This window comes from Heterodontus francisci, chromosome 12 (assembly GCF_036365525.1).
Source record: "Heterodontus francisci isolate sHetFra1 chromosome 12, sHetFra1.hap1, whole genome shotgun sequence".
NCBI lineage: Eukaryota > Metazoa > Chordata > Chondrichthyes > Heterodontiformes > Heterodontidae > Heterodontus > Heterodontus francisci.
In genome coordinates, this window is record NC_090382.1 from 36,259,560 (window position 1) to 36,282,350 (window position 22,791).

Sequence of the window (22,791 nt, forward strand, 5' to 3'; positions counted from 1 at the left end):
CCTTACTAATGTACTGATTCCATCTCTTATTATCAGTGCAACACCACCTCCTTTTCCTTTTTGCTTGTCCTTCCTAAATGTCGAATATCCTTGAATATTAAGTTCCCAGTCTTGGTCACGCTATAGTCACATTTCCGTAAATCAACCCAGCTGTATGTATTCTGCAGAGTTAAGACTTTAGGCTTCTCAATTTCCAAGGAATGCTTAACTCTTTGGAGATAGATTGCATTACCCTTTGCTATCAGATTACGTAACATCACTTCATATCTGCAGCATAGACACTGGAAGTATTTCCCAAATCTACACCAAACACTTTTTGTGTTCACTTCCTTGGTCCACCGTCCTGGGCAGAGCCGCCAACTATGTGCTACGTGACTGCAATTGTGGCACTCTATGACCTTCTTGACTTCTGCAGCATTCATTGGGTTGATTATGTTATTGTCCTCCATTGCCTCTCCTCCATGGGATTTTCCTTTATCTTGCCCACCAGTGTTTTTTTTCATTCCCCCTCTTTGCTCTCCTAATTACTTTTTTAAGTACCCCCCCCCCCCCTACACATATACTCCTCTAGGACCTCTGCTGTTTTTCACAGGTCTTTAATTCCCTGTTTTCTCTCTCCCTCCCTTCTTAAATAGTGGGGTGACATTTGTGACTTTCCAATCTGCAGGTACTATTCCAGAATCTATAGAATTTTGGAAGTTGATCACCAATGCATCCACTATCTCCATAGCTACTCTTTCAACAGAATAGAATATCAGATCCTGGGGACTTACCAAGCTCTCCAACAACCTTCTTACTAATACTAATTTCCTTCAATTCCTCATTCTCCCTAATCCCTTGGATCTCTAATTCTGTCAGATTTCTTGTATCTTCTTCAGTGAAGACAGACAGAAAGTAATCATTTAGCTTCTCCGCCATTTCTCTGTTCCCCATTATAAATTCTCTTGACTCTGCCTGTAAGGGACCAATATTTGTCTTAGCCGAATGTTTCCTTTTTACATACCTATAAAAGCTTTTACAGTCAGTTTTTATGTTTTTTGCTATCTTACATTCATATTCTATTCTCTCTTTATCAGTTTCTTCAACCTCCTTTGATGCATTCTAAAATTCTCCCAATCCTCACTATTTCTGGCAACTTTATAGGCCTTTTCTTTTAATCTTATACAATCCTTAACCTCCTTTGTTATCCACGGTTGACTGCCTTTACGTTTGGGGGTTTTTGTGCCATGAAGGAATGTATAGTTGCTGTAAACTATGTAATTTTTCTTTAAAGACTCTCCATTGCCTATGTACTGTCATACCTTTTAATGTATTTTCCCAATCCACCTCAGCCAATTTGCCCCTCATACCTTCATCATTTACTTTGTTCAAATTTAACACCCTGGCTTCAGATTGAACTAGCTCACTTTCAAACATAATGTAAAATTCTATCATATTATGGTCATTCATCCCTAAAGGTTCTTTTACAACAAGATTATTAATTAGCCTTGCAGCAGTAACTGCAGGCTGCCCTGTACAGGGGCTCTCCCCACCCCAGAATACTGATGGCCTGGCGACAAAGGCCATTTTTTATTTAAAGATTGAAAAAGTTGGAGAGAGGATGTCTCCATTTTGAAGTGCCCACTCCTTCATTTACCTGCCATGATCCTGCTGCTGCTTTCAAGCTAGAAGGCCTCAGCTTGGCCCTCCAACTTTGAAAGCCCACTGCCATTCTTAATTAAACGGTGAGCCTACCCTCTGGCCATTAATTGTCCATTCCTGGGAAAATCACATTGAGTGACTGTTTCCCACACAGTGTGGGCTTCTGATCCAACTTTGAGCCTGGTTATGTGGTTCAGAAGCCCGCACGGAAAATGTTCCCCAGGGACTGTAACCAAGGGTCGGTAACATGTCCGTCACAAACACCAATGTCCATGGTAAAAAAAATTTTGAGGTCCGTGACTGCTAATTTCAGGAATGAGTAATTTCCTATTGGCTTCTTCTTTCCGACCAAACCGTTTTTGAAAAAAATAGCAGTGTCAGTTTCAGAGCTGAATTGGAATTTTTAAGCCCAGATCTTTATCTAATGCTCATTAACAATCCTTTCCCTATTCACAGATGACAGGCGCACAGAGCAGGAACGGCAGTTTCTGAACTTCCGACAGCTTCAGGGTTTTCTGGCGGGCTTTTTTAAAAAATTGGAATCCGCCGGAAAACCCCGTATCTGTCCGAAGTTTGAAAACTGCTGTTCCCACTCCCAGCACCTATCGGGACAGCTTCGGGGTTCTCCGGCAGGGACCGATTTTTTTTAAAAAGCTCGCTGTAAAACCACGAAGCTGTCTGAAGTTTGTTAACATCTGTTCCAGCTCTCAGCAATGGTCAGAGAGAGAGGAGGGGTAGGGAGGCAGAGGGAGGGGGTGGGAGGGGCAGAGAGCGAGAGGGAAGGGGAAGTGAGAGGGTGGAGCAAAGAGATAGAGTGGGGGTCAGAGAGAGAGAGGGAACATAGGAACAGGAGTAGGCCATTTAGCCCATCGAGCCTGCCCCGCTATTCAATATGATAATGGATGATCTTCCACTTCAAGTAGGAAAATAGGGGTCAGAGAGAAAGCGGGGGGACAGAGAAGGGGGTGGGGAGAGAGAGAGAGAGGACAGAGAGAGAAGGGACCAGAGAGAGAGAGAGTTCAGAAAGAGAGGGGCAGAGAGAGAGGGGGTGAGGGGCAGAAAGAGAGAGAGAAGGCAGGGAGTGAGAGAGTGGGGCAAAGAGATATACGGGGGTCAGAGAGAGCAAGGGGGGTTAAGAGAGAGGAGGGGGTCAGAGAGAGGGGGATAGCAAAAGGGGAAGAGAGAGAGAGGGGAGGTCAGAAAGTGGGGAGGTCGGGGACGACACAGAGGAGGGAGGGAGAGAGCAGAGAGGGGGCAGAGATGGAGAGGGGCAGAGAGAGAAGGGTCAAAGAGAGAGAGAGGGTGGATGGAAAGAGAGAGAGGGGTGTCAGAGAGAGGGGTGATCAGAGAAGCTGGTGTCAGAGGAAGGATGGGAACGGGGGGGGGGGGGGAACAGAGAGAGAGAAGGGGACGGAGGAGGGGGACAGAGAGAGGGAGAGCGCTGAGAGAGAGAAGGGGGCAGAGAAAGAGGGGGGACAGAGATGGGGGGAATAGAGAGAGAGAGAGAGAGGGAGAAGCAGCAAGAGAGAGAGAGGGAACGGAGGGGGGACAGAGAGAGGGGGAGAGAGAGAGGGGAACAGAGAGAAGGGAAAGAGGGAGAGAAAGTGGTGGACAGAGAGAGGGGTGTCGGAGAGTGGGGGATGACACATGGAAGGGGGAATGACACAGAGGGAGGGGAAGAGAGCGAGGAGGGGAGAGAGAGAGTGATCAAGATCACCCCTGACAGATGGATATCTATCTGGAGCACTCCGCATCACTATAACAAGTGTGCGGGCAGACATTGACTACTCGTGCAAGCAAAAAAAATGCCAGGTATCTCACTAAATCAGTGTCCAACATAGTGATGAAAAAGTAAGTAAATAAATTAGTCTCCTCAATTTCAGGTTCTTCACAAAAATGCACACTTGTTGTTTTGATTAATAGTAAGATACATTTTTAATGCCTTTATTTTTCCAAAATTGTCTCACCGGCCCCCTATGTAAAACAAAAATTATAATGTGGTCCCCCAACCAAAAAGGTTGGACACCCCTGCTCAAAGCCTTTAACTTTGTGTTTCAAAATAACCTAGCAGCTAAGTTATTTTAAAGCACAAGTTTAAAGGCATGTGTTATGTAAATTAATTTTAAAATGGCAAAAGTCACTTAGGGAATGTCTTGATTTCTACGCTCTGGCATACATTATTTTCACTTGGGACACAAGCTCAAGTGACATGTTGAAAGTTGCTGGACTTTTACTTCGATATAAATTTCGCAATTCTGCTGCTATCCATTTGGAATCACATTGTTGCAGAACTTTTATTGAGGGAAAAACAGGCAAGAAAACCCAAGGAATCTCCAGAAGTCAGCACTGTAAGTTCCTCATGAATACAAGAATACGATGTAATGGGGCTGAGTAATATTGGCAAAACAGGATGCTGCTGACTCATATACAATAGTTGGTAAATTCAATGTAACTGATAGCTTTAATAAATATTAATCTATGATGAACTGGCTATGATTCCTTAACAAAATCCATGCTGCATTTGCAGTGTAAAATCTGTCGGGGAAGACATAGTAAAAAATTATTATGTTTCAATGACCATGTTAGAAACAGCCATTAACTGATTTTTTTTTTGCTGCGACTTGGATTAAAGGACAAGTTTTACAAGTATGTCAAAGATCAGTATCTGCAATGTGCATCATTTACTATCTAGTTTGAGGGCAGATAACCTGAGTGGCCAATGTCATTTAAAAGTTGTTTGTATAATATAATTACTTTGCTAACAGGTAAGAGATTTGATCATAAATTGGTTAGTCTAGAGTACAATCTTATAGATAGTGACTAAACATTTTGTAACTGAATAATACATGCAGTAACAACTGCTCAACTTTTTGTTAATATTTATCTTGTCAGAGCTGATTCGGAAGAGACAGTGATAGACATAAGTGAATTTAAGAGAATCGCTTTATTGGATGAACTGAAGGGCACTCTTTATTTGTAATTGTGTTTGTCTAATTTTGTCACTAGCTTTGGTGAGTAAATGCCCATGAGAGATGCTGTTGTTTCTGTATTTTAGAATCCAGGGTCTAGTTTAACAGCATGTCAAGATGAATAAACTAGTCTTAGCTACCTACCATTAATCTCTGTCCCTTCCTGTCCCACTCATGACTCTTCTGAAATACTATCTGCTCCATCCTATAAAATTCTCCTGATTTGGAGATCACTGCCCTTTTGTTGGCTGCCCTGTCTTCAGACACATAGAACAAGCAGGTGGAGAAGTTGCACAAACATTGACCATCAGGGGTTAAATTGTCTTGTGACAACAGCAGTGTGAGAAATGATCCGTCTTCCTATTGCTGATTTTTCTCCTTCAATAACCACAATAACAATCATTTCCTTGAATTTCATGGTTTATTGGATGAATTTGCACTCCTGACGCAGTGTGAATCCACAGAGCTCATCCAATAAGTTCCATCTACCACCCCGTGACATGGTGTAGCTAGCTCTATTCAGTCAACAAAAGTAATTCACATTGGCATTGCATACTATTTTGCTTGCTTGCTAGCTAGCTAATACAGTTGTTCTGCTGTCCATTGATGTATAGCTACTTTATTTATAGGAAGAAATGTATTTTAAATCTGGCTGTGATGGCGTTAGATTGGCGAAACAATAATTTTGTCAAATGTCTGTGGTGCAATATGTTGGTGCCTAACCCTGACTGTAACGGTACCACGAGAGTTGTTAGCATTTGTACCATCACAGTAAAAATCTTCATGAAGCAAATATGTATCTGGTTGGCAAACAGCTTCCAGCTCTTTGAAATGTATAATAACCCAGCCAACTGTTTAGGTTAGCCTTGAACAAGCCAACTAGTGAGCATTTCATGCCCCGTCATTGCCAGTGGCATTTTTCACATACAAATCATCCTAACTGAACTTCCAGTTCAGCACCAGGGTCAACCAGGTCTCATCTAGAGATGATCGGGACATCTGCAAACAGATAGCTAGAGCTCCAACCCGATATAGCCACAGGTCTCACCTGTTGTTCCAGCCACCCTGAGGAAGCTCTGTTTCCTTGCATATGCTCTCAGTTCCACAGCACTATCTCTTTCTACACCAGTTAGCAAAAAAAACCTTCTTTGGAAAGTTTTTTTAAAAAGTTCAGCACCCCAGTGACTCAGAGGATAGCTATAATAGATGGTGTGGTGCCGAGCCATCAGACAAGATCAATCGCTGGCCTATGTTGAGGTCGCTGATCTCAGTTGGAATGGCAATAGGGCAGGTGGGTTCAGCGTTTCAGGGCTGGGAAACAGAGGGGAAAAACTGCCAGTTTGTAATACCTAGGAGAGAAAAGTCTAGACAGCAATGGGAATGGGATAGCACAGCGAAGGGCTGCTCCACATATTGGGATCTGTCACATGGCTTTGGGAGATTGGTATCTTAAAGTGTGCTGAGAAAATTGTTAACGTTTAAAAAGGGGGAAGAAAATTAATTTTTATGAAAACAACCAAAATAAATGACTGAATGTTTGCAAAAAGCAAACAAAATAAAACTGACAGGTGCTGCAAATCTGAAAAAAATTGATGTCTCAGGTGTGGATCTTTTGTTAAGAATTGTAGAAAATACTGACAGTATTTCAAAAAGGAACAGAACAATGCTTGTGTTTTTCCTTTAAACAAACTAATATCTATTCCTTTAATCACTGGAGTCCTGCTATACTGGCCTTTAATGTTTCTGTAATCAGTGTGCTTTCCCTTCCTCCTCCCCCTGCCTATTAGAATACTTGAGTCTGTAGGTGACAAAAATATGGATGAGGGTTTCAGTCGTAGATATCCTGAGGTAGGGGTGGAGGTGGATGATGTTACTGAGGTAGACGTAGGATGACTTTGTGCTAGAGAGGATATGGGGTCAGAAGCTCTGCTTGGGGTTGAATAGGATTCCAAGGTTGTGAACTTCCCACCCCAGGCCAATGGAGGCCCTTAAGTGGCCAATAATATGGAGAAGGATGGTATGCTTGACTGGTTAAGGTTGAATAGTATTGCTCCAATGGCTGTATGACGTTTTCTCAGCCTTCTGGCTTTGCTCTATAAATTGTATAATCCATCCCGTCTTTATCATCCACAGGCGATGGACGATTGCACAAAGCTGCATTGATTGGTTCCAGAGGTCACATCATTGAGGAGAAGAAATTATTCAAAAATGCTCAGCCCATTCACAGCCTTGAACACCATCAGGTATGAAAACAACTATGAATCTCAGTTTCTAACCAACTGTCTCTGAAGGTGCAGGAAGCTGCCCGGTTTATTGCATAGAAAACTACATAGAATATACAGCAAAGAAACTGGTCATTCTGTCCAACCAGTCCATGCTGGCGTTTATGCTCCACTCACACCTCCTCCCATACCTCCTGATCTAACTCTATTAGCATAACCTTTTATTCCCTTCTCCCTCATATGCTTATCTAGCTTTTGCTTAAATGCATCTCCATGATTCACCTCAACCACTCCATCTGATACTGGGTTTTATATCTTCACCACTCTCTGGGTAAAGAAGTTTCTTCTGAATTCCTTATTTCATTTCTTGGTGACTATCTTATATTGACGTCCTTCAGTTTTGTTCTTCCCCACAATTACTCTACTATATCTACTCTATCAAAACTTTTTATCATTTTAAAGACATCTATCAGGTCACCTCTCAGCCTTCGGTTTTCAAGAGAAAAGACACCCAGTCTGTTCATTTTTTCCTGAGCGGTATAACCTCACAATTCTGCTTTCATCCTTGTATATCTTTTTTACACCATCTGCAGTGCACCTATATTCTTTTTATGTTATGGCGATCAGAATTGCACACAGTACTGCATGTGTGGTCTAACCAAGGTTTGGTACAAGTATAGCAAAACTTCTCTATTCTATCCCTCTACAAATAAACCCTGGTGCTTGGATTTCCTTTTTTATGGCCTTGTTAACCTGTGTGGCAACTTTTAGTGATTTGTGTATTCATTCGAACAGATCCCTTGACTCCTCTACCCCATTTAGATTCTTATTTTCCAAGTAATATGTGACCGCTTTTTTTTTCTCAAAACGTAATACCTCAAACTCATCTTTGTAGAAACTAATTTGCCTATTATATGTCCATTCTTCTAGTTCATCAATATCTTCTTGTAATTTGTGTGAAGTACTGGAGGGGACTTAAATCCTCTTAAATTTGATGACTGAGCATTCAAAGAAAATGAGATAAAAACCATGCTTGCTGACAATGCGACCAGTAGGTGGCGCAGTACTTGCACATGTGCAAGTACTCATGCAGCCTCATGCACTGAAACGTCACTGTCTACCAAACGTCTGGTAGCTGCCAGTAGTAAAGATGGCGCTGCTCAATATATCACAAAAACAATTGAAACCCGAATGCCCAATGTGGCTGCGATCGCCGCCTCTATCCCAACCCCAACAGAACCCCGCTACCTCCTGCCATTGCGCTGCTCTTCGCCTCTGCCTCCTGCGCCCGTCTGCTCACCGCTTGCTCCCTGCCTCGCCAATTCTCCCCCCTCGGCCACCAGCTTCCTGCTTCACTCCCCCCCCTCCCCACCTGTGGGCCACTCGCTCCCAGCCTCGCTACTCATCCACTCTGCTCTGCCTCTGCTCCCTGCTCCCTCCCGCTTCTGCTCCCCGCTCCATCGCAGTCTCCCTCCCCTTCCCTGCCTATCTTGTCAATCTCTCTCTCCCCCGCTGTCCCTGTGAGGGGAAGAAAGGCGGCGATCGCGGAAGGGAGAGGAGACCAGAAGGGGTGGGAGCAGGGACCAGAACAGGGAGGGAGTGGAGAAGCAGAAGCAGAGCAAAGGGGAGGAAGCAGCGAGTCGGGGAGCAAGTGGTCCACAGGTAGGTAGGGAGGTGATGCGGGGAGCAAGCAGCTGAGGGGGGGGGATGTGGTGAGGCGGCGAGCGAGCGGCGAGTAAACGTTGCAGTACGCGATGATGTTTTCACGTGCATGCGCAAATTAGTCATGGCAAGTCAGGTGCTGACGTAGCACCATACTGACAGCAAGACTCCATTCTGCACATGTGTGAAGCTGGGAGTGCTCTGATGACGTCTGCACTGGGCTGCTTTGTCAGGAGTCACTTTGTTAAATAAAAGCACACTTTTTTCATGCCCCAATGATATTTCTCCTTTATATCACAACCTCTGCTCAGTGTTGCCCTTTGAACCTAAGATTAAAAATGTATCCATTATACGTACTCTATTTGCTGGTGTAAAAGGGGTAAATGTTGATTGTGGCCATTTTAGTGCAAATGAATCTTGTGGAAATCAGCTGCATTTAAACACAAGAAAAGATTTTCAACAATTATTGAAGAATAATCCTTTTCAGTTACTGAAAAGTCTGAACATTTTGCTGTAATTACTGGAAAATTTCACATACCTTATATTAAAAATTTCCTGTCAACAAAACGGAATCGGAAAGAAACATTGGAGTTTCCAAATTTTGAATTTAAAGCTATAGTCCTCACTGGGATAAGTTCAATTTTTGTTGAATAATATTTGGCGTCCTTCATCCTCAGGACAAAGTAGGTTAAGACAGCACTTCCCAAACCCGTGTCCTCTGCCGCCTAGAAGGACAAGGGCAGCAGGTGCATGGGAACACTACCACCTCTAGGTTCCCATCCAAGTCACACATCATCCCTACTTGAGCATATATTGCCATTCTTTCGTTGTTGCTGGGTCAAAATCCTGAAACTTCCAACCTAACAGCACTGTGGGAGTACCTTCACCACATGCACTGCAGCGATTCAAGAAGGAGGACCACCACCACCTTCTAAAGGGCAATTAGGGATGGGCAATAAATGCTGTCTTTGCTAGTGGTACCCATGTTCCAAGAATGAATTATAAAAATCCATCGGAGGACACTGCAATCAGCTCCAGCAGCTGTGGGCGGGAGAGTAAAAATCATTCTGGATTTCTGCTGCTGATTACTGTCGAGTGGACAGTGCTTGAGGGCAGGATCAAGCTTGGCTGGGATGCCCTTCTATTGGTAAATAGGCCTCTGAAACTTATAAATCACGTTCACATAGTAAGAACAGCTATTTGGGTTGGCTGTGGAATTGTACCACAGCAAGTCATCACCGTCATTACAAGTGGGGTAAGAACTGAAAATAAAAGACCAGGCGGGGGCTGGATTTTCAATCAGGAGTCAGGAACCGGAAATGGGGCTGGTTCTGGGTCCCAACTCCACATAACATGCTTTAAGCACTCCCACTGAGATTTTCAAATCCTTAGCCAATTAAAGGTCAAGGAGCGGGCTTGCCATCCAACCAGGGATAGTGGCCCACTCCCAACGCTGGAGGGCCAGTGGGAGGCCCTCCAGCGCTCAGTGATCCACAGTCCCACCAACCATGATCCTGAAGGGACAGCCCCTCCAGGGGACAGCCAGTGGCCGCAGTTGTTTCCTGGTGGCCGTTATCAGTCCGGCGTGGGCTGCCCACATTGCCAAGTGGAAATTCCAATTGGCGCGGGAACGGGGCCTTAATAGGCCCAGTAATTGCCAATAATTGTCTGCCCGCCAGGAAGCTGCCTTCATTCAAAATGGCTCGAGGTTGGGATTGTTATGGTAAACCGGCACGGAGGCCAGGTTGCGCCAAATTGCATGCCTGCCCGCCTCCGATCCAGACCCCGAGCAGCCCAAGATGTCACTGTAATGTTATAAATGTTGATGGTGGGGTTCAGTACAGGTTGCTTTAAGACCGTTATCAGTGTTCTGTTTATCCCTCCTCTAGGGGTTTCTGTATGTCGGTTCTCCCAGTGAGGTTATTCAGGTTGTGGTGGCAGATTGTGACCAGTACAAGACCTGTTATGACTGTATCTTTGCCCGGGATCCCTACTGTGGCTGGAGTAAGCTGGCATCTCGATGCAAATTATATGAGAAACATACTTTGAACAGGTAAGAATGAATGTGTCAGCCAATCATGCACACTCACTCAGGATGTAAGGGAAAACAAACTAAAGCACAAAAGTGAATCATGACCAAGTGATTAGATTAGATTAGAGATACAGCACTGAAACAGGCCCTTCGGCCCACCGAGTCTGTGCCGACCATCAACCACCCATTTATACTAATCCTACATTCCTACCAAACATCCCCATCTGTCCCTATATTTCCCTACCACCTACCTATACTAGTGACAATTTATAACGGCCAATTTACCTACCAACCTGCAAGTCTTTTGGCTTGTGGGAGGAAACCGGAGCACCCGGAGAAAACCCACACAGACACAGGGAGAACTTGCAAACTCCACACAGGCAGTACCCGGAATCGAACCCAGGTCCCTGGAGCTGTGAGGGTGCAGTGCTAACCACTGCGCCACTGTGAGTGCAGGTTCAGTAATTCTGTCACTATTCAGAGAGATTCAATGGCCCTGATATGTATGGGGAGGTGATTGTGAGGTCAAAAACGGCCAAAGGACCTGGCAAGGCTGGGGATGTAGAAGTGCTATCTAATAGTCTGCACTGACAGTTGCTGGAGTGTGAAGAAGGGAGTTTGGTAAGTGAGGGAGCTCAAGAAGGAGGGGATCTATAAATTAAGAGAGAAAATAAATTTGTCGGCACTGCGAGCTACTTTGAGTGCACGGATTGTAAAGTGAGAGTTGGTGTGTGAGGGAATTCAGTGAGGGAGGGGCTCCTTTTTCTACCTGTTTTCAGCCTTCGGTAGCTGCCTCTCTCTTCAGTACAGGGGAAGAAGTTCATTAGTGAGTAACTGGTAAGTTATTCTACTTCTAATTGTAATAAATAGTTTTTAAAGTTACGGATTGGCAGGTCAGCTTGGCCAAGTGGAATGTACATCCTGTGGTATGTGCAAGTCATGAACGCATCACATGCCTGAGACAAACACATCTGCAGGAAGTGTCATTGGCTGCAGAAGCTTGAGCTCTGAGTTTTGGAACTCGAGCGTCAGCTGGAGTCACTTCTGCATCCCTTCCCCAAAACGAACCATCTTTGCCTCGCTGGGTCGTGACCGATTGCAACGGCGAGGCAAACCCCAACTTACCTTCAGTCCCGGCTCCATGCCCACAGTTGGGCTGCAGTCCCAGCAGTGGCCACCGCTCCCTGTGGCGCTGCTGGGACTAAGAGCTGCCGGCCCGATGATTGGCCAGCAGCTCAGTGTGACAGGACTTCCACCCGCTTGAGGACAATTAAAGCCCGGGGACCCGTAAAATGCGGGACAGATCCCCGGGCTGGGCAGAAGCGGATTCGCCGACTTATATGTCGGTGGCCAGCTCCTGTTTGCCCAACGTAAAATCCAGCCTTTTGTGTCTGTCTTCACTGAGGAAGATACAAGAAATCTCCCAGAATTAGAAGTCAAGGGACATGGGAGAATGAGGAATTGAAGGAAATTAGTATTAGTAAGAAGGTTGTATTGGAGAAATTAATGGGGCTGAAGGTTGATAAGTCCCCAGGACCTGATATTCTGCATCCCAGAGTGTTGAAAGAGATAGCTTTGGAGATAGTGGATGCATCAGTGATCATCTTCCAAAATTCTATAGATTCGGGAACGGTTCCTGCCGAGTATCCCAAACCCTTGGAAACTCCGACAGCAAAAGTATGTTTTAAATTGGGCTCCTAATTGCACAAAAAAAAAGGCCTGGTGGGAGATGAGGAATAGCTTTTTTTACTCAACGTTGTGATATGTTCTGGATATATTGCCTGGAAGAGTGGTGGAAGCAGCTTCAGCAGTAACTTTCAAAATGGTATAGGATATATACTTAGAAAGGAAAAAATTACAAGGCTATGGGGAAGCAATGTGGCAGTGGATCTAGTTGGAACTCTTTCAAAGAGCCAGCACAGACATGATGGGCTGAATGGCCTCCTGCTCTGTATGATTCTATGATATGCTTCTCAGGAAGCATCTAGTACTTCTCCAACACTACTTGCCCAAAAAGCATCAGCACACAATACAAGACGGCAGACATTCATTGGGATAAAGGGGCAGCTCCTGGGCTCCCAGGGCCAAGGGAAGATGCCTCAAGAATGTGAAGATCTGCAGTCTCTGCCCTTTACTCAATGTGGCTCCTGCTGCAAGTAAAACAGTAAACTAGTTTACTCCCTGCAGCCAGTATACCAGGGAGGGAACCTTCCTCCCAACCAACCCATGTTTAGGAGTCAATCTCTCTTTTGTTTTTTCCAAGTCTAACAACTCATTAAACTGTGTTAGTTTTAAAAGAAATCTTTTTGAGCCAATAATTTTTTTTTTAATTTTCAAAATATACTTTATTCATAAAAATCTGTAAAAATTACATTCCCAAACAGATTGGTTGATGGTCGGCACAGACTCGGTGGGCCGAAGGGCCTGTTTCAGTGCTGTATCTCTAAACTAAACTAAGATTAAAACAGCATCAAGTCAAAAAATACAAACAGTGCAAAGGTGATCAGTTTCCTTCTATACAATTATGAGTTGCCTCACAACCCTTCCATTTCATTGTCATGCCATGTACATTTTTACATTTGCAGCACACAAAATTTTCCCGATACAGTTCGAGGGGTTTCCCATGGATCCAGCCCCTCAGTTCAGCTTGGTGGGGGGACCTTACACTGTGGTCTTTCCCCATTGAGCCTTTGCTGCGGCTGCACCAAGCTTTAGTGCGTCCCTCAGCACGTAGTCCTGGACCTTGGAATGTGCCAGTCTGCAACATTCGGTGGTGGACAACTGTTTGCGCTGGAAGACCTGCAAGTTTCGGGCAGACCAAAGGGCGTCTTTCACCGAATTGATAGTCCTCCAGCAGCAGTTGATGTTTGTCTCGGTGTGCGTCCCTGGGAACAGCCCGTAGAGCACAGACTCCTGTGTTACAGAGCTGCTTGGGATGAACCTCGACAAAAACCACTGCATCTCTTTCCATACCTGCTTTGCAAAGACACATTCCAGGAGGAGGTGAGCAACCGTCTCTTCCCCACCACAGCCACCGCGGGGGCATTGTGCAGAGGGGGCGAGACTTCAGGCGTGCATGAAGGATCTGACGGGGAGGGCCCTTCTCACCACCAGCCAAGCTACATCTTGGTGCTTGTTTGAAAGTTCTGGTGATGAGGCATTCCACCAAATGACTTTGGCGGTCTGCTCGGGGAACCATCGACAGGATCCCCCGTCTCCTATTCCCGTAGGGCCTTGAGGACATTCCGTGCAGACCACTGCCTGATGGACCGGTGGTCAAAGGTGTTTTCCCGCAGAAACTGCTCCACGAAGGATAGGTGGTACGGCACAGCCCAACTGCATGGAGCGTTCCGCGGCAATGTGAACAGGCCCATCCTTCGCAACACCGGGGACAGATAGAACCTCAGCACGTAGTGACACTTGGAGTTTGCGTACTGGAGATCTACACACAGCTTGATGCAGCCGCACACGAAGGTGGTCATCAGGATGAGGGCCACGTTGGGTACATTTTTCCCGCCCTTGTCCAGAGATTTGAACATCGTGTCCCTCCGGACCCGGTCCATTTTAGATCCCCAGATGAAGCGGAAAATGGCTCGGGTGACTGCCACAGCGCAGGAGTGGGGTATGGGCCAGACCTGCGCCACGTACCGCAACAACGTGAGCGCCTCGCACCTGATGACCAGGTTCTCACCCACAATGGAGAGAGATCACTGCCCCCACATGCCCAACTTTTGTCGTACCTTGGCTACTCGCTCCTCCCAGGTTTTGGTGCACGCCCCGGCCCTTCCGAACCATATCCCCAGCACCTTCAGGTAATCTGACCTGACGGTGAAGGGGACAAAGGATCGGTCAGCCCAGTTCCCAAAGAACATGGCCTCGCTCTTGCCGTGGTTAACTTTGGCTCCCGAGGCCAGTTCGAACTGGTCGCAGATGCTCATCAGTCTGTGCACGGACAGCGGATCCGAGCAGAAGACGGCGACGTCATCCATGTGCAGGGAGGTTTTAACCTGAGTGCCTCCGCTGCCTGGGATTGTCACCCCTCTTATGCTCGCATCCTTCCTAATAGACTCAGCAAAGGGTTCAATACAGCAAACAAACAAGACCGGGGAGAGAGGACAGCCCTGTCTGACTCCAGGTTTGATCGGGAAACTTTCCGATTCCCACCCGTTGATTGAGACTGCGCTACTGATGTTTGCGTAGAGCAGTTGGATCCAATTGCAGATTCCCTCCCCAAACCCCATTTTGGAAAGCACGTCCATCATGTAGGTGTGTGATATCCTGTCAAAAGCCTACTCCTGGTCCAGGCTGATGAGGCAGGTGTCCACCCTCCTGTCCCGTACATAGGCGATCGTATCCCTGAGTAGGGCGAGACTATCAGAGATCTTCCTGCCGGGTACAGTACAGGTCTGATCGGGGTGAATCACCAACTCCAGAGCAGACTTGACTCGACTGGCTATGACTTTGGACAGAATCTTGTAGTCAACATTAAGCAGTGAGATGGGCAGCCAATTTCTGATTTCTGCCATCTCCCCCTTCCGCTTGTAAATGAGGGTGATGATGCCTTTGAGCCAATGATGCTTTTGAGCCAATAATGCCAACAAATTCTTGCCACTTGTTAGTTTTTAGTGATTTGCATTTGACAGTGCTTCATCCCAAAACTACTTACTGCAAGACACATTTAAGTCATTTTGTTTTGTCCCAAAAAAATCAAATTTCAGCTTAAAAGTAACAGTGAATGTTCTTATAAAAAAAAATATTGGGGCTTATTTGGAAAGAAAATCCAGATTCAAAGAACAGAAGGAAATCTAAGTAAATCTGAATGTTAGTGATGTTTTGGGCACTGAAGGAAACCTGCTAAGGATGGTAAAGGAAATTTAGGGATTTGAGTAACAGAATTGAGGGAGAGCTTGGTTAGTCAGGCAAATACAATCTTGTACAGTGGAATACACAGTTGGATGATACTTCTTTGGGTGAACTGACCTGTTATGACATTTAGTGGCTAAAATGATGCTGAGCAAATGCTTTGTTATGTTTTATTGGTTATTTAATGCACATTCCACTCAGTAAATTCCTGCATTACTTCCAGTTTTTCTGCCATTTTCTCCCCCTAAGGATGCTGGTCTATAATTTATGATCATTGGGTGAGCTGAATTGTTCGCCATTAAGAATAAGTTATAAGAGAAGCTGGAAGTGTGTGTGTGTGCTGGCGGAAAGGGCCATGAAGTGCATCAGAGGAGGGTGAAGATGCTTTATGCAACATCTAATCACATCAATATCCTCTGGAGAAGGAAAGTAATTAGCTAAGTTTTCTAAGATCACTTTCCAGAGACTTTTTTTTTGAGAAGCACTGATTGTAATGTGGTGGAAATGGTTGGGTTCCTCACCTGGGGGATAGGTGATGGTGGGCTCTATTCTGTTAGATTGAATCTGGATGTTTCTTTTCTCTTGCAGTGATTTCTTACAAGATATTAAGAAAGGCAATGCTGCAGTGTTGTGCCCACCACAAACAGGTAATGAACTGGTCTGCCAATTGGGTTGTGTGCATGTTACCAAGCATGCTAGTCAATTATTTAAAGCAAAGCTTTGGAGGTTGAACTCCCTAGTAAAGCACTTTATTTTATTTATTTATTTAGAGATATAGCACTGAAACAGGCCCTTCGGCCCACCGAGTCTGTGCCGACCAACAACCACCCATTTATACTAACCCTACAGTAATCCCATATTCCCTATCACCTACCTACGCTAGGGGCAATTTACAATGGCCAATTTACCTATCACTTGCAAGTCTTTGGCTGTGGGAGGAAACCGGAGCACCCGGCGAAAAACCACGCGGTCACAGGGAGAACTTGCAAACTCCGCACAGGCAGTACCCAGAATTGAACCCGGGTCCCTGGAGCTGTGAGGCTGCGGTGCTAACCACTGTGCCGCCCAGAATAATTGCCTTTGAAGTCCAAACTCATGTACACTCACTGTGCATGTTCCACCTGGCATTGGTCATGCAACTAATGGATTCACGTGACAGCAGAGGACTGTATTCCCATGGAAAGGAGGAAAAACTAGCAGCACCCTTATTGTCCATAGTGTCTCCTCTGACAATGGATCACTGAGCAAGATTGCTGGCATTTGTGGAATTGTCATCCTTTATAAATGCATAGGCGAGAATTTTACGCAGCCCCTCCTCCCTGAGATCGGGGGTGGGGGGGGGGTGGGGGAGAGGAGGGGGCATAAAATTGTCACCTATACATCCTCGCTGCTGTTTTACCAGCGGCTGATGGGCAGTTCAGCACCTTAGGAAGCTGCCCAGTTATACCTGGCAGCCTCCTGGCGGGCTGGGGGTTGGGGTCTTTCCTGATTGGGCACCCTGTGCTCTACGGAGAGTCCCCCTCGCAGCACCCACTAAAACTATCCCTCCTGTCGTGATCTCCAACCCTCCCCCCAACCCCCCCACCTCCCCCCGGGGACTAGCCAATTGTGTCTGGCAAACCCGATCCCAACGTACCTGCTCCGAGGCAATTGTGGCCCCTCTCACCGGGTGCAGTCTGTGCAGTGGCCACCACTCCCAGCAGTGCTGCTGGGACTGAAGATCTGTCAGCTCTCTGATTGGCCAGCAACTCTTGTACATGGGACGTCCTGCCTCATGGAGGCTAAAGTCCCGCCCGAGGCCCATTAAGGGCCTGGGCACATAAGATTGCTGCGTGACTTCCGGACTTGGCAGAGGCGGACTCGCCCCTGACTTTCAGCCAGTGGGCGGGGCCACCACCTTAATGATAAATTCCGGCCATAGTGTCAGAAGCCGTAGCATGTAGGAACACGATAAATAGTTAAAGGAAAAAATACCCCTTTGTGCAACCCAAACAAATAAGAACATAAGAAATAGGAGCAGGAGTAGACCAATCAGCCTTTCAAGTCTGCTCCACCATTCAGTGAGATCATGGCTGATCTTTTACTTCAACATAATTTTCCTGCAGTATCCCCATAACCCTTGATGTTTAATATGTAGAAATTTATCGCTCTCAGTCTTGAACATACTCAACAACTGAGTCTCCACAGCCCTCTGGGATAGAGAATTCCAAAGATTCACCACCCTCTGAGTGAAGAAATTCCTCCACATCTCGGTCCTCAATGGCCTGCCCCTTATTCTGAGACTGTGTCCCCTGGTTCTATACTCTCCAGCCAGGGGAAACATCTTTCCTGCATCAACCCTGTCGAGCTCTGTAAGAATTTTGTATGTTTGAATGAAATCACCTCTCATTCCCTCTAAAAGAGGGAATAATGGTCTTGTTGATGGGGAATAGGTGGTGCAGCAAATCCAACTGCTGTCTTTTTCTCTCTGCAAGCTGGGTTCCAATTCAACCAAGTTAGATGAGATAATCTTGTTCTCTTTTAAGGAAACTCGATTGAGTAGTTAGTTGGATACTGTCCTACCAAGTCTGAGATCTCAGGCACAATTTCACATTGATGCCAGTTCCAATTGAACCCAAGAGATTGAGTCATAGAGAGATACAGCACTGAAACAGGCCCTTCGGCCCACCGAGTCTGTGCTGACCAACAATCACCCATTTATACTAATCCTACATTAATCCCATATTCCCTACTACATCCCTACCATTCTGTTACCACCTACCTACACTAGGGGCAATTTACAATGACCAATTTACCTATCAACCTGCAAGTCTTTGGCTGTGGGAGGAAACCGGAGCACCCGGCGGAAACTCTGCACAGGCAGTACCCAGAACCAAACCTGGGTTGCTGGAGCTGTGAGGCTGCAGTGCTAACCACTGCGCCACTCAATGAAAGTATGAAAGATGAAAAGTAATCATTTTAAACTTTACCTACGTCCTCCAGCTCCACACACAGATTGCCACTTTGGTCCCCAATGGGCCCTACTCTTTCCCTGGTTATCATCTTGCCCTTAATATACTTATAACATGCGTTGGGATTTTCCTTTATCTTGCCCACCAGTGTTTTTTTTCATTCCCCCTCTTTGCTCTCCTAATTACTTTTTTAAGTACCCCCCCCCCTACACATATACTCCTCTAGGACCTCTGCTGTTTTTCACAGGTCTTTAATTCCCTGTTTTCTCTCTCCCTCCCTTCTTAAATAGTGGGGTGACATTTGTGACTTTCCAATCTGCAGGTACTATTCCAGAATCTATAGAATTTTGGAAGTTGATCACCAATGCATCCACTATCTCCATAGCTACTCTTTCAACAGAATAGAATATCAGATCCTGGGGACTTAACAAGCTCTCCAACAACCTTCTTACTAATACTAATTTCCTTCAATTCCTCATTCTCCCTAATCCCTTGGATCTCTAATTCTGTCAGATTTCTTGTATCTTCTTCAGTGAAGACAGACAGAAAGTAATCATTTAGCTTCTCCGCCATTTCTCTGTTCCCCATTATAAATTCTCTTGACTCTGCCTGTAAGGGACCAATATTTGTCTTAGCCGAATGTTTCCTTTTTACATACCTATAAAAGCTTTTACAGTCAGTTTTTTATGTTTTTTGCTATCTTACATTCATATTCTATTCTCTCTTTATCAGTTTCTTCAACCTCCTTTGATGCATTCTAAAATTCTCCCAATCCTCACTATTTCTGGCAACTTTATAGGCCTTTTCTTTTAATCTTATACAATCCTTAACCTCCTTTGTTATCCACGGTTGACTGCCTTTACGTTTGGGGGTTTTTGTGCCATGAAGGAATGTATAGTTGCTGTAAACTATGTAATTTTTCTTTAAAGACTCTCCATTGCCTATGTACTGTCATACCTTTTAATGTATTTTCCCAATCCACCTCAGCCAATTTGCCCCTCATACCTTCATCATTTACTTTGTTCAAATTTAACACCCTGGCTTCAGATTGAACTAGCTCACTTTCAAACATAATGTAAAATTCTATCATATTATGGTCACTCATCCCTAAAGGTTCTTTTACAACAAGATTATTAATTAGCCCTTTCTCATTACATAATACTAGATCTAAAATAGCTTGTTCTCTAGTCAGTTCCTCAATATACTGCTCTAGAAAACCATCCCTAACACTCTCCAGAAACTCGTCCTCCACAGCATTAGGCTGATTAGGTTTACCGAGTCTATATGCAGATTGAAGTCACCCATGAATACTGTATTACCCATGCTACATGCTTCTTTAATCTCTTGATTCATACCATGCCCCACACTACCATTACTGTTTGGTGGCCTACAAACAACTCCTACCAATGTTTGCTGCCCCGTGCTGTTTCTTAGCTCCACCCAAACAGATTTTGTTCTTCCGATCTGAGATCCTCCCTTACTAATGTACTGATTCCATCTCTTATTATCAGTGCAACACCACCTCCTTTTCCTTTTTGCTTGTCCTTCCTAAATGTCGAATATCCTTGAATATTAAGTTCCCAGTCTTGGTCACGCTATAGTCACATTTCCGTAAATCAACCCAGCTGTATGTATTCTGCAGAGTTAAGACTTTAGGCTTCTCAATTTCCAAGGAATGCTTAACTCTTTGGAGATAGATTGCATTACCCTTTGCTATCAGATTACGTAACATCACTTCATATCTGCAGCATAGACACTGGAAGTATTTCCCAAATCTACACCAAACACTTTTTGTGTTCACTTCCTTGGTCCACTGTCCTGGGCAGAGCCGCCAACTATGTGCTACGTGACTGCAATTGTGGCACTCTATGACCTTCTTGACTTCTGCAGCATTCATTGGGTTGATTATGTTATTGTCCTCCATTGCCTCTCCTCCATGGACCACCTCTTGCATGTTTTTTCTCCTACCCATACCAATGCAGTCAGTTCATCTCCTGCCGTGGCTTTTCCTTTAGCTCCCGCCTTGTCATCTTCTCCTGCAGTGGCTTTTCCTTTAGCTCCCATGTGGTCATCTTCAGAGTTCTTAAAGGATTCATCTTTAATTCCATCCTCCTAATCCATTAACTGCCCTACAGTGACAGTGTCTAAAAGCATGAAACTGACTTCCACATGTATGCTGACAAAAATGAGATGTATATTTCACACTATGGGAGGAAGTTTATGCTCTCCCCCGCAGCAACTTTGGAGGCGGGGAGAGGATATCATTAGGCGGGGCAACCCCGCCACCTTTCCGCCTCCACCCAAATTAAGTCCGGGGCAGGGAAAAAGTGCTCGTTAAGAGGCACTTAGTGCCTAATCGACGGACCCAGCATCGGGAAGGAGGGGCTCTCTGAGAGCATTCCCTGGCCCTTGCTACTGACCTGCGTACAAACCCCTCCTCTGCGACCCCACCCTGCAAAACCCCTCCTGTCACCCAGATAAAATCCTGGCCTATTTGTCTGACTTTTATATTGTGGATGACTCAGAATTTTGCCCAGTTAAGCTTGGAAAGACGAAAGCCACAATTTATTCTGGCCCCTGAAAAAGTTTTGCTGTCGACTCAAACTCCCTCTCCTTCCAAACCCACTTTGGCTGCTCACTTAAGCTAGACTTGAATGCATGCAAACTCAGCATTCTGTTTGACCAGAGCTGAGGTTTAGACCCTGTGTTCTATTTACTTCTGAGAACCACTTAATTTCAACGCTTATGTCTCCAACTTTACCCTCACTGCAGTCCAAATCTTTATCCATGCCTTTGTCAACTTGAGACTTAACTCCGCAATCTCTACTTTCCATAAATTGCAAATTTCTAAAGTTCAACTGCTAATTTTCTATCCCAACTAACTACCAGTCTTTCATCATCTGTATTTTCACTACTCTGTATTGGCTACTTATCCCCCAATATGCTGAATTTAAAATGTTTGTTTTTGTCCATAAATTCCACCACACCTTGCTTCATTTTCTCTCTGCAATATCCTACAGCCTTGTGTCTCTTCCCACATCCTCTGCTTCCTATGCACCCCCTCTTCACTCAACCTTCAGTTGCAGTCATTGCCCAACTTTGAGACTCTTCTCAAAGTACATCTCTTTAATCATACTCTTGGCCACTTCTACTCACTCTTTGGTAGAAGCTCAGCCCCTGCTCCTTTTCTCCTCTGTGAAACACCTTGGGATGTTCTACATTAAAGACACTGTTTCAGTGCAAGTTGTGCAGCCTCAATACCTGTAGCCAAGATGGTAACCATTTCCTTCATGAAACTGCATGTAAGTCAGAATTCCTCAAGTGAATCATTCTGAGAACAATTATGAACACACTGCAACATTTTTTTCTGATGAGATATGGTTTTAAACGTAGGGTTAGAAATATTAAAGAAAACCCAAAGCATGACAAAGGACACAATAGAATACCATCAGGCAAATTTCCTCCCATTAGTATTTATAAATGTTATTTATGGAGATTTCCCACATATCATTGAAGTATCTACAGAGAGAGCATAGGCCCTATTGCCAGCAATTCTCCCTTTTAATCACCAAGTAGACAAGATTACCTCTGCTCAGATATTGTACCAGAAACAAAGAAAACGTTGAGCTCTAAGGTCAATATGTAGTATCAGATGATTAACATCTTCAATTCTAAATACGCTAGAGAAATTGGAGAGAACATATATGGAAATTTATATCTACATCAATAATGACAGGCTATCAAGCTACCACGCGTGTCTTACTCTAGTTTTGAAGCAGTAACACAAACTGTATTTAATTCAACATCATAAATATATTCAATCAGGATAATCCCATTCCAGAAAATCATTTGTGATATCCCTGAATGGATCAAACAGGTGAACCATCAACTGATTTAGGAGATTTGCTATATGTTCTCTACATTGCCTAACTGTTGAATTAAAAGAGCAGTTCCAACATTAATGGTTACCAGCCTTTTAACACTAGTACAATCAACAAATTTCAATTTATTCAGTTGACTGTTGTCAGCTAAGAGATGAGCAGATTTGCATGGACCAGATGCCAACCAGGCTGCGAGTATTTTGGCAATAGTTGTAACCTGAATAAAATATCGTTTAGGGTGTCCCACCCAACTGATAATTGGGAGTGATTCAGAGATTTCTGAAAACATAAGTCATAAAGAATCCTCATCTGTTATCACATAAAAATGGCTGCTACCATCAGCAAAGGGCAAGTAATGTTGGATTCATCAGAAATATGCAGCTTTCTTTCGGGGGTAGGTGAGTGAATTCTTTACTCTGGAGAGTGAGACTGTTGGTAAGGAGAGAATTCTCAAAGTGATCCTTAAGTGAATGCCTATAAACAAGATCAAGTTCTGTCATGTCCAACTGAGAGCTCTGTTAAAGAAGCCAGAGACCTTGACAGATGCAGACAGAGCACATTTGTGTTGAC

General features: G+C 44.8%; 1 protein-coding gene across 5 annotated transcripts in view; it reads left to right on the plus strand.

The window, feature by feature from the left end:
- Positions 1 to 22,791, plus strand: part of LOC137375819 (semaphorin-4B-like) — an 88,819-nt gene that overhangs the window by 64,149 nt on the left and 1,879 nt on the right. For all 5 annotated transcript variants that reach the window (XR_010976065.1, XM_068043318.1, XM_068043317.1 and 2 more), the window contains 3 exons: positions 6,744 to 6,853; positions 10,384 to 10,547; positions 15,978 to 16,036. Coding sequence is in view for 4 of the 5 variants with exons in the window: in XM_068043318.1 (XP_067899419.1) it covers positions 6,744 to 6,853; positions 10,384 to 10,547; positions 15,978 to 16,036 (333 nt within the window). In the remaining variant the exon portion in view is untranslated. The remainder of the gene's footprint in view (positions 1 to 6,743; positions 6,854 to 10,383; positions 10,548 to 15,977; positions 16,037 to 22,791) is intronic.